The sequence below is a fragment of the Pelophylax lessonae genome (assembly GCF_965119305.1).
Source record: "Pelophylax lessonae genome assembly, chromosome: 1".
Lineage (NCBI taxonomy): Eukaryota > Metazoa > Chordata > Amphibia > Anura > Ranidae > Pelophylax > Pelophylax lessonae.
Genome location: NC_138768.1, coordinates 480,075,540 through 480,088,294, shown reverse-complemented (window position 1 = coordinate 480,088,294; position 12,755 = coordinate 480,075,540). Strand labels below are relative to the sequence as shown.

Genomic DNA, 12,755 nt, shown 5'->3' with positions numbered 1-12,755 from the left:
CACGCAGTGCTGAATCACAAAATAGGCCCTGGTCAGGAAGGGGTTAAAATCTTCCGGGGCTTAAGTGGTTAAAAAGAGAGAACGCATGCATCGGTGAGCTCAGCAACACCAAAAGACCCGGAAGACCACGGAAAACAACTGTGGTGGATGACCGAAGAACTCTTTCCCTGGTGAAGAAAACACCCTTTACAACAGTTGGCCAGATCAAGAACCCTCTCCAGGAGGTAGGTGTATGTGTGTCAAAGTCAACAATCAAGAGAAGACTTCACCAGAGTGAATACAGAGGGTTCACCACAAGATGTAAACCCTTGGTGAGCCTTAAAAACAGGAAGGCCAGATTAGAGTTTGCCAAACAACATCTAAAAAAGCCTTCACAGTTCTGGAACAACATCCTATGGACAGATGAGACCAAAATCAATGTAAGTATGGAGAAGGAAAAGAACTGCTCATGATCCAAAGCATACCACCTCATCAGTGAAGCATGGTGGTGGCTGTGTCATGGCGTGGGCATGTATGGCTGCCAATGGAACTGGTTCTCTTGTATTTTTCGATGTTGTGACTGCTGACAAAAGCAGCAGGATGAATTCTGAAGTGTTTTGGGCAATATTATCTGCTCATATTCAGCCAAATGCTTCAGAACTCATTCGACGGCGCTTCACATTGCAGATGGACAATGACCCGAAGCAAACTGCGAAAGCAACCAAAGAGTTTTTTAAGGGAAAGAAGTGGAATGTTATGCAATGGCCAAGTCAATCACCTGACCTGAATCCGATTGAGCATGCATTTCACTTGCTGAAGACAAAACTGAAGGGACAATGCCCCAAGAACAAGCGGGAACTGAAGACAGTTGCAGTAGAGGCCTGGCAGAGCATCTGTCTATGCGTTCCAGACTTCAGACTGTAATTGACTGCATAGGATTTGCAACCAAGTATTAAAAAGTTTGATTTATTATTGTTAATCTGTCCTATTACTTTTGGTCCCTTTAAAAAGTGGGAGGCACATATACAAACTGTTGTAATTCCTACACCGTTCACCTGATTTGGATGTAAATACCCTCAAATTAAAGCTAAAAGTGTGCAGTTAAAGCACATCTTGTTTGTTTCATTCCAAATCCATTGTGGTGGTGTATAGAGCCAAGAAGATTAGAGTTGTGTTGATGTCCTATTATTTATGGACCTGACTGTATGTGGGGGTAAGTGGTATGGGATTTTTAATGTGCAAATGATAGGTTAAACAAACCACTGTTAAAATTGAATACATTTTATTTATAAAATGTAATTTAAATCATTGGTATATTGGTTCAACCGTATACTGGTAAACAACTGATGAAGACCTATTCCATCACGCTTGTAGTTCTGCATGTTTTGCCATCTTGGCTTCTTCAGGAACAGCTTGGTTGACGCTACTAATAATATAACAAACAAAAATTACACAATATCACAAAAAGTCTAAGAACCAAACTCCATATAAAGATTATGCGGCTCGAGGGCGTGTCCTGGACATGGCGGAGTGAAGTCGTGTTCTGAGTGAGCTCCGGGCATCTCCCTCGTTTACAGCTCTATTACATACCTTCATCAACGTTGGGCATGAACTCTGGCCGCCGCAGACGATCCCGGAAGCCCCTGCGATCGTCCCCAAGGTCTGATTTGCATCGGTTTTTCCCTAAGACGAGATCAGCCTCGGCCCGCGCTCACGCGGCCGGCTCCAGTGCGGCTTCCTTCCCCTCCTCCAGCATGGCACAGGCGCCGCCATCGCCTACCACGTCGGTTCAATCGGAACCGTGGATGCTGTCGGGCACTCCTCTCCCTCATGGCTCTCCGATGGGACACCCGCTGGCGACACCCGAGCCTGGGATGGATGCGGACCTGCGGGCTTTAATCTGGGCCCTGCCGACTAAGAAAGATATGGAGGCCATGGTTCAACGTGTGGAGGAAGCCCATAAGAGGGACTTCCAGGCGGTTCAAGCGGACCTTCAGCAGCTGACCGACCGGGTCTCAGAGGGCGAATCCTCGCTCTCGGCGCTTGAAGCCCGGGTGTCACAGTTGAAGCAGGGCCACTCGCTGCATTCTCAGTATGTTACTGCCCTGCAGTTGAAGATGGAGGAGATGGAGGACCGTAGTAGGCGAAACAACCTTCGGCTGCGGGGCCTACCTGAAGCCACCGACATGGACTCGCTCCAGCCTACCCTGCTATTCATTTGCCACAACCTGGTGCCTGATATCCCCCAAGCCGAATTGGAATTTGACAGAGTTCATCGTGCCCTGGGCCCGCGCTCTCCAGACGTTGCTAGACCCCGTGATGTGATATGTAGACTCCACCACTACTCTCACAAGGAATCCATCCCTAGACGAGCCTGGGACGTTGAGGACATAGACTTTGATGGCGCCACCCTTAGAATCCTTCCGGATCTCTCGAGGGCCACGCTGCAGCGCCGAGCCCTGCTGCGTCCCCTCCTGGATAAGATCCGCCACAAGGGATGCACCTATCGCTGGGGGTTCCCCATTTCCCTCATGGTCCGCAAAGGCTCGTCTTCCTTTACTGTGTCACACCCGGAGGACCTACCGGCACTTTTCTCCTTCCTGGAAGTGGACCCCTTCAATGTCCCTAACTGGCTCCAGCAACTGCCGAACCCGCCTCGCCGGTCCCCGGGCTCCTCTAACCGTGGCAGAGGGATGTCGCCCCGTACCCCTAGAGGCAGAAGGAGGCTGGTGCCTGCAACACCACAGGCGGTAAGAGAGGTCTGAGATGTCTACCCGTCCCTGCTTTCATCCTCTGACTGTTGCCACCCCACCCTAGCTGCTTGCCAGGTTTCAGCCACAGGGATACCGAGACATTAGTTTATTTCTGCTCCCCCGGCTCGTGTCCACGGGCTTGCCCCCCCCCCCCCGGTCTCACTCTATTTACTGGCGCCTTGCGGACACGGTGCACTTCCCCCCCCAGGCTGCCGCCTCTGGCTCCGGAGTTGCCTTTGCTCCGGCCTCCCCCCCCGCCCCCCCTCTCCCCTGGGGTGCCCCTTGTGCCTCCTGAGATGAGACATATACTATCTGTGTTTGCTGGGCACTGCTGGAACTTTGGGGCCTGTTTTACCCTACACCCTGCTGGAGAACACTGGAATATCCTCCACTTTGGTTCAAGATGGACTGCGGTTTGCCATCTTCTCTCAGATCCCTTCAATAGCTGTCCCTACCGGCAGTGCCTTGTACTGGTATCCATGTCTCTGTTTTGATGCTCTCTTATGGGGGGTGTCTGGGGGTGGGGGGGGGTTGGGGGACGTCCTGGGGGGACGCTTGGTTGGCGGTTGGGACTTCCGGCTTGGGCCCCTGGGGGGGGGGGACGGGGGTTGTCGGTCCCCTTCTTCCTCCCCGGCGGCTCCATGCATGGACTTGAGCTCAAAGGATTGAGTATATGCTGGGCTCCTGCAGTTGCATTTGGGGGTTGGGGGTTTGTGATGCGGGGGGAGGGAGCCCTGGTTGGGCAGGGGGGTGGCCCTGGGTTGTTGGTTCTGGGGCATGCGGGGATGGCCTCTGGAGAGGCACTGTAGTGCCTGGGAGTTTTCCTCTCTGGGTGCATCCTCGACTGCCCCCACCTTTGTGGCTGGCCAAACTAAGTCTCGTCGGGGTGTGGTGTGGTACTTTGTTGTTACCGTGGTGACGCCTGGAGTGGTGACTCCTGGGTCCCCCATGGAGCGCGCCCTGAGTGGTTTCCTCGGGCCTGCTTTGTGGTCAGCTGTGGGCCCAGGCCCCACTATACAGATCCGTACTGACTTTGTCGTTTTTACTGCAATTCATGTTCTGTTATGTTATATCATGTTATGGTATGTTATTTCATTGACCTTTGTTTTAATAGAGGGAGCTCTGGTTCTGGAGCTCGACTCGCCTGCTGTGTTTAGTTCTACCCCCCACTTAGGCCCACACCCTAGAGGGTTCCTCCCCTTATTTGGGTGTCTTTCGTTTTTTTTTTTTTTTTTTTCTCCCTCCTCCTCTTGCTCTCCCTCTCCTGTTTCATCTCTTGGTTCCCTCTCTCTCCTCTCTCCCGCAGAACTCCGCAGCGCGGTGCCTCTGCGTCCTTAACCCCCCCCCCTCCTTTTTTCCTCCCTCTCTCCCCTTTTCCTTCACCCCTTCCCCCCGCTTCTCTCCCCCTGCTGACCTCCCTCCCTGGCCACTATGGACCCCGTGCGAGTGTCTACGTGGAACGCCAGGGGCTTAAATGTGTCCGAAAAGCGGCGAGTGCTTATGGGAGACCTCCGGCGCTCTCGCTCTGACATCGCGTTCATACAGGAAACCCACTTTAGAGCTGGAGGCCTTCCCTTCCTCCAGAACAGATTCTTTCCTACTGCCTACCACGCTACCAATGATGTCTCTAAATCCAGAGGGGTGTCCATCCTGCTTTCGAGCAATATCCCATGGTCTCTGCTTGATAAACGGACGGACCCGCGCGGACGTTTTCTTTTTCTTAAGGGCCGCGTTGGTGGCCGGATGGTGACACTTGCGAATGTCTATGCTCCCAATTTACATCAGGACTCATTCTTGCGGAAGACCCTGCTGGCCCTGATGGATTTTTCTGAAGGGACACTGATTGTCGGCGGGGATTGGAACATCCCCCTGGATCCTCTGGTGGACACGTCTTCCGGGGTTTCCTCAGTGCCCCGGGGTGCCCGGACACAGGTGGTCAAGCTGCTTCGGGAACTTCAGCTGGTGGATGCCTGGCGCATCCTACACGCTGGAGAACGCGATTATTCCTTCTACTCTGCCCCTCACAACGTGTACTCCCGGATCGACTTTTTCCTGGTCCCGCACCGCCTGCTCTCCTCGGTGGAAAGCATTGAAATTGGTTCCATCACTTGGTCGGACCACGCTCCGGTGCTTTTGGAAATACACCTGGGAGGCCCGGGCAGGGAGTCGGACTGGCACTGGAGGCTAAACGAGAGCCTTCTGCAGGACCCTGAGGTACTGGCGGATGTCTCCCAGCAGCTTCAGAGCTACTTCCAGCTGAATGACACCCCAGACAGCGACCCCGGAGTGGTCTGGGAGGCCCATAAGGCCGTCATCAGGGGGGTGCTGATGGCTCATGGCGCTCGAATTAAGAGAGACAGGGAGAGGCAGCTGAACACCCTTATGGCTGATATCTCTCGCCTGGAAGATCGGCACAAGAGACACCGGGGGTTTGCGGAGGGTGCTGAACTGGCTAGCCTCCGCTCTCGGATGGCGGAACTGTTGCAATACCGCGCTAAAGCGGCCTTGCAGCGATGCAAGCGGTTCCAATACGAATCCGGCGATAAATGTGGCCGTATGCTTGCCAGGGCTCTTAGAGACCAACGGGCGGCCTCCTACATCCCCTTTGTGACCGCTGGAGACGGCTGTAAGCTGCATATGCCCAGAGATTGCACAGAGATTTGGGGATTTTTACTCGTCTCTGTATCATCTACCCCAGGAACGATCCCACGAAGCGGAGGTCGCCTCCTATCTAGACTCCGTTGTCCTACCCAGGTTCTCCTCACCGGACCGTGAGGCTCTGGAGGAGGAGTTCACGGCAGATGAACTTACCACGGCCCTTAAGTCGGCGAAAAAGGGCAGAGCCCCGGGACCGGACGGCCTGACGGTCCTCTACTACAATCTGCTGCAGTCACATTTGCTCACCCCTATGCTTAAGGTGTTCAACGGGATTGGGAAAACCACCTCATTCCATGCCGACTCCCTACTGGCGCACATATCTGTAATCCCTAAGGAGGGTAAGGACCCTGCGGCCTGTGGAAGCTACAGGCCGATATCCCTATTGAATACCGACCTCAAGCTGTTTACTAAAATGGTGGCATCTAGGCTACAGCCTCTTCTCCCAGGCCTGGTCCACTTGGATCAGGTCGGGTTTATCTCCACCAGGGAAGCCAGGGACAACACCATCAGAGCCCTGAACTTGATCCATCATGCTAAGGTCTCCGGCGTCCCGACAGTGCTGCTGAGCACGGACGCCGAGAAAGCCTTTGACAGGGTGAGCTGGCCTTTTATGACTGGTGTGCTGGAGCGCTTTGGTGTAGGCCGTCGTATGTTGGCTTGGATCATGAGCGTCTACACTTGCCCACGTGCGAGGGTTAAGGCGAATGGGGTTTTCTCTACGCCTTTTTCCATCATAAATGGCACTAGGCAGGGGTGCCCCCTCTCACCCCTGTTGTTTGCCCTTTCCCTGGAACCCTTTCTTTCCAGGGTTCGCCTTAATGCTGATGTCACTGGGCTGTCCGTGGGTGCTGTTTCCCATAAAATATCGGCCTATGCGGACGACCTCCTCTTTTCATTGACCAACCCTGTGATATCCCTGCCGAACTTGCTCCGCAAATTTGATCTCTACGGGGCGGTATCTAACTTTAAAATCAATTACCACAAATCGGAGGCGATGGGGATTTCTTTACCACCTCGAATGCTGAACTCACTCAGCCACAGTTTCTCTTTCAAATGGACTTCGTCGGCCTTGAAGTATTTGGAGACCCGACTGCCGCCCAATCCAACTGACGTTTTCCGGCTGAACTTTCCGCCTCTTCTGGCTACGGTGCGGGCCCTCCTGAGTAAATGGTCCGCTGGCCTACATTCTTGGTTTGGCCGCTGTAATATCCTGAAGATGTCAATACTGCCGAAGTTCTTGTTTTTGTTTCAGGCCCTCCCGGTTTTGATCCCTGTCGCCTTCTTTAAGCAAGTGACCGCAGTCTTTACCGAATTCATTTGGGCTGGACGTCGTCCCCGACTCCGGGGATCGATACTCACGATGCCGAAGTCGTATGGAGGTGTGGCGGCCCCCGACGTCAAAAGATATTATCAGGCAGCTCATCTGAACCGTCTGGTGGACTGGTGCAGACATCCCCACCTGAAGCTCTGGGTGACTCTTGAGGCATCCCAATGCTCGATACATCTTCCGGGCGCCCAGTGGCACATAGCGTCAGTGCCGCTTGCCGCCCGACGTCATCCTGTGATCGGCCCGACTCTCAGGGTCTGTGCCGCGGCTCTGGCGGTGGGAGACTCCCGAAGGATAGCCTCGCCCATGTTCCCGGTTTGGGTAACCGAGCCTTTCCATCGGGATGTGACGACGGCCGGTTCCGGGCCTTGCTGGAGCTGGGGAACTTCCGAGTGTCGCACTTCGGTTCTGGAGGCTCTTGGCCCTCCCTCACCCAGCTGACGGCACCGGGGGGCTGTTTTGAGCTCACCCGGTGGCAGGCTGTCCAATTGTTACACTTCCTCCGGGACCTGGGCCCACGGTCCGCCTTCGAGAAGCTTTTGACGGCTCTGGAGGCCCTTTTTACTCGCGACACCCCCCTTCCGCATGCTTTATCCCTGATCTATGCCCTGCTTTCGGAACCCCGGGGTGACTTTGTTCTTCCCGGCATCCTGAAATGGGAACAGGAGCTGCAGAGGACTTTTACGCTGACTCAGCGTCGGAATATTATTCGCTTCTCTCTGAAGTCTTCTATCTGTACGCGTCTCCAGGAGGTGAACTATAAGATCTTGATGCACTGGTATTATACCCCGTCGCGGATAGCGAGTTTCTTCCCGGAAGCATCAGACAGATGCTGGCGATGCCGTGCGGATCGTGGGACGATGCTCCATGTCTTCTGGAGCTGTCCGGTTCTGAACGATTTTTGGAGGCAAGTCAGGGAGATCTCCCAGCGCATGACCGACTTTGTACTCAGCGCTGACCCTGCGCTCTTCCTCCTCCACTGCTCCTCCATCAAGCCTGACCATTACAAGAAGTCCATCCTCCGCCACCTCTTCAACGCAGCAAAGGCCTGCATTGGGGCCTGTTGGAAATCCACCGCCCCGCCGTCCCTGCGGCTCTGGCTGTCCAAAATCAAGCAGATTTGTGACTTTGAGGACCTGGTGCTGACCTCGCAGGGCAGGAGGGAACTCTACACAGCTACGTGGGGATATTGGAACGTGTTTGTCCTGTCGGACGAGGGCAGAGCGCTCCTGGACTCCCACTGACCATTCTTACTTGCCCTCAGGGCCACTGCCTCGCACGGGGCCCGCTGACCATTGACCTTTTCCCATCCTCCTTTCCCCCCTTTTCTCCCCCCTTATCTGGTCTGCTGTATATTTTTTCTCTGAGAGCTCGGCGACGGACGCTGGGCAGGTCTTACGTTTAAGAGTCTATTATCCCCTTAAATTTCCACCCTGGCCCCTCTTCTTTTTCCTCCCTCTTCTGTCAAGTGTCCCCTTCTTTCTGCCCCACCCCATCATTGCCCCCCTTATATCCTTGTACCCTTTCCTAATGTGTTGTATGCTCACCTTTTCTGACATCACTTTGAGGCAAGCTGTTCTCCACTGTTTGCGAACCTGTTGGTACTATGCTGCATGTTGGCCGTTTTTTCTGGTAGATCTCTACGTGTTTTTTATATGTTACGAACTGACCTGCTGTCTATTTACCCTGTTCTATGTGACTCGGGTTTGTTGACATTTTACATTCACCTTTCTCACCCAAACTGTTTTGTGTATTGACTCTGTATGCTACAACACATCTGTATCTACAAAATGATGTATCACTTGTACTCATGTTTTCTCTTTTACGTTTCATAATAAAAAAGAATTTGAAAAAAAAAATATTATGCGGCTCAAAATGTATACACAGCTGAGCAGAGCTATACCTATCAAACGAGGGCACCTTGCCTCCAATGATAATAGTAGATAAACCTCACAAACTTCTGATATTTTTACCTTGTTCTTCCAAACATTATTGGTGGCAGGGCGCCCTTGCTTGGTAGGGAAAGCCCTGCTAGAGCTTTAATTCAAAGTATTTCTTTTTTTGGTACTTCTAAGAACCAGTCCTCAAGGAAACATAAAAAGAACAGGCTCGCTGTAAAAAAAAATATGTCTATAGGGTTACCAATACCACATGCATGGTTTTTATTTATTTTTTTATTTTTTTACAGGAATTCTTAATAGAAACTCTTGCTAAGGATGCATATGTGTATGCTCAACGTGGCAAGAGGAAAACTTTGCAGCGTCGAGACATAGGTTTGTACTTTTTTACTTTTTTTTTTTTGGTGGGGGTTGGTACTTTAGGCAAAATGTGTCAATCAGTGGTAGAAATGTGATATTTGGATATTAACCACTTGCCGACCGCCGCACGACTATCCACGTCGGCGGTCAGCCCCTCACAGGCAAAGTGACGTAGGGCTATGTCGCTAGCCTGTGAGAGTCTAGGGAGCGAGCGCGCGCGGTCACGGACCCCCCCCCCCCGCGCGCGTGTGACCGGCGGGCCCGATGTCAGCCGGTCACTCTGCGATCGGCGGGGGAGAGGGAGAAAGTCAGGCGGCTTGTGTAAACAAGCTGCCTGTCATTCTCCCCTGTGTATGAAGGATGATCATACGGTTCTACTATGTAGAACCGTTGATCACTCTTCATGCATCTGAAGCCACAGCCAATCACAGTAGAAAGCACGCCCCTAGGGACACACATAGCCCCTCCCTTTCAAAAAAAGTTAACCCCTTCACTGCCAGTGTATTTTTACAGTAACCGTGCATATGTATAGCACTGATTTACTGTAGAAATATCACTGGTAACCCCAAAAGTGGCAAAAATGTCAGTCAAATGTCCAATCTGTCTGCCGCAATGTCTCAGTACCGCAAAAAAAATCGCAGATCGCCGCCATTACGCGTTAAAAAACAACAAAAATGACAAAAATCTTTCCCTTTGTTAGTAAACGCGATAACTTTTGCGCAAACCAATCAAAATACGCTTTTTGCAATTTTTTTTACCAGACATAGGTAGCATAAAACAAATTGGCCGAAAATTTTAAAAAATTTTGATTTTTACATTTTTTGGGGGGGGAATTTCATATAAAAGTGAAAAATATTGCTATTTTTGCAAAATTTACGCTCTTTTTTTGTTTATAGCACGTGATCAAAAAATCGCACAGGTGATCAAATACCACCAAAAGAAAGCTCTGTTTGTGGGGAAAAAAAGGACGCCAAATTCGTTTAGATACAGCGTCGCACGACCGCGCAATTGTCCGTTAAAGTCACGCAGTGCCGAATCGCAAAATACCCCCTGGTCAGGAAGGGGGTAAAATCTTCCGGGGCTTAAGTGGTTAAGGGGTCTGTTTATAGTTCTTACAAGTTGTACATAACTTTTATCTTTTCTTTACATATTTTTCCAGTTGAATCCAGTTACAAAAACGTGTATCTTGGGTGAAAATATTTATTCAACTTTTAACCTTTTCTCTCTTAGCATATGCATATAGGCAGCCCCACAAAGGTGACGTTTCTTCCTGGGGCCACATATGTGCATTACATAGGCTTGTGCTGAGCTGTCACTGACCGATCCGTGTCTCATACGAAGGACCAGGAGGCCGGGAGGACCAGCTCTGAATGTCATGATCACTGTGGTTGACTATCGTACAAAGAAAATGGCTAGATCAGGGTTTTATCTAGATCAATGTTAGGCTTACAGTCAAAGTTGGGGTCAGATATAAGGACCAGTGTGTGTGGTTTTATATATATATATATATATATATCTCTTTGTATCGGTGTCAGGTTTAAAATTGGGCTCAGTGTACAGTGCACTATTTGTATACAGCAATGAAGCAAAAGCTCCAGTATGAATACCAATTTAACAGATGTGATCAGGTTTCTGGAAGCTCACATTGGAGATCTGGGGGAGAAAATTGCAACACTGAGTAGAACAAGCAACCTTTTAAAACAAGTTTTCTGCTCACTGAGAAGATGGTTAATGAGGTTGTTGATGATCAGGTAGGAATATGGGCTAATGTAGAGGGGAGTGGTTGGGATTCACAGAAAAGGAAGGCCAAGTTGGGTAAAGATGTGGTGGTGGCAGCCCCAGATGTCCCTGTTACCCCTAACAGCCGGTAAGCCCTTATAGTAGGGGTAGTGAGGGCAATGTAAAAAGGCCTAGACAGCTGGTGGTAATTATGAATTTTATAATCGGAAGGACTGATAGAATAGCCAGGTTTTGGGCCGTGCGGTGGAACAGGTAGACAAATTAACGGGAGGGGCTAGAGGTGTAATAATATTGGACATTTTAAAGCAATGAGAGAAAAATATGGTGTTCCCTGTGTGTGGTGTGTTTACAATTTTTTCCTAATAAAAAAAAATACATTTCTGGGGAAAAAAAAAACATTTAAAAACTGAGTCATTTTGTTACATTGAGAACATGAAATGTAGTGTATATAAAAGTATTATACTTGAATTAAAAGTCCAGCTTATTCCGTAAATTTTACTTTTATTGTCTCTTACGTTCATTGACTGACACATCTTCTGTTCAGTCTTGACCATAGGGTTTTAGCGCCACTTACAGTAGTGTGAAGAAATGTCACCAGTGTACCGAGGATTCAAAAGGGTCCAAAGCTTTATTTGGCAAAGGGACCCTGCGGGGCTCCAAAACGTTACCGTATGATTACTATGTGACCGCAAAAATAAAGCTTTGGACCCTTATGCGGAATCCTTGGTGTTCTGGTTACATTTCTTCACTCTGATTGTCTACGGTTTTCAGCCTGTGTTTCAGCACCCAGCGTTACTCAACAGCTGTTTTCAGGAACGTGTGCATGGTGAGTGTTGCGTTTGGACCTACAGGAGTAGGACATTAGGCAGAAGAAGAACTCTGCACCGCCTATGGGCAGTCCTAGCTGGTATATACCCTCCTCTCTGCTCTAGGCAATTTAGCGGAAGTTGGCATGTTATGTCTGTTAGCTCCGGTTTTGGTTGCCCATCCTTCATTAAGGCACTGCTTTGGGGACGTCCCTATGGTCAAGACTGAACAGAAGCGGTTTGTCAATGAACACAAGAGAAAATGGGATTTCTCTTGCTTTCTTTGACACAGTGCACCATATTGTGCACCATATTCAGAACCATAGGGTTATATTGCCACCTACACTAGGTAGAAAAAAATTACTTGCCTACGCCTTGCTGGTATAAGTCCCCCTCTCTGCTCTAGACATCCAGTTTTTTTTTTCTGCCTCAGGAGTAAGAACCTAGTTTCCTGGGATTCCTGGGATTTTTTCTTTTCTTTTTGCATCCTTCTTGCTTTTTTTTTTTTTTTTTTCTGCGGAGATCTACAATCAACTGCCAGGCTGGGCGACAGGCTGGATACTGATATTGGATATGGATCCAGTGGTTCCCCGAGTCCGGACATCAAGCGTGTGCAGACTGTCAGCTATGCACTAGATCGGCCGAGACATAGCCTCACCGGACAGGTTGGCCAGCAGGGTCGCATACGATCGTCCGCCTGGCCCGACTATAGCAGCGAGGGGTTCTGTCTGGAGCTGTACCTGCATGCGTGGATCAGTGAGTACTGTCCCCCCTCTCCCCCTGGCATGGTGTGGGGCGATCGCGGGTACCCCCTGGTATGGTTGGACCTCTGGATCCCCTCCCCCTCTATGGGTAGACTTTTTAGCCTGGGGGAGGGGATTGCTGTTATTAGCATGCTGAAAGGTGTGTGGTCTTCCATGGGGGTGAGCGCTTGGACACTTTGGGGGCCACATACCCGGTGTCCCCTCTTTTTCTTTGTGTGGTTGGGCCCTTGCTCCCGCTGGGGATCAAATCTCCCTGGGAACTTTGTGTTGCGGGACACAGAGGCCATTTTGCCATGGTTTGGTCTTCGGGTGTGGCAGCCTTGTTTTCGGGGCCTATAGACTTATCCCGAGGAGTCATTTTCCTGTAGTCTGGCGGGCCTTTTTCGTTGGCCGGCCAGGCTACTGTAATGCACTGGCACATAGCGGCAGTCTCTTTCTCTCTCGCGCGCACGCACTCGCTCACACACACA

The 12,755-nt window shown here is 50.7% G+C and overlaps 1 protein-coding gene across 1 annotated transcript in view; it reads left to right on the top strand.

Annotated features, from left to right (window-relative positions):
* LOC309544955 (uncharacterized protein) overlaps positions 1–12,755 on the top strand; it is a gene marked incomplete at its 5' end in the record, with an annotated part of 957,880 nt that overhangs the window by 55,870 nt on the left and 889,255 nt on the right. The window contains one exon of the mRNA XM_082243970.1: positions 8,906–8,990. Within this exon, the coding sequence (XP_082100096.1) occupies positions 8,906–8,990 (85 nt within the window). The remainder of the gene's footprint in view (positions 1–8,905; positions 8,991–12,755) is intronic.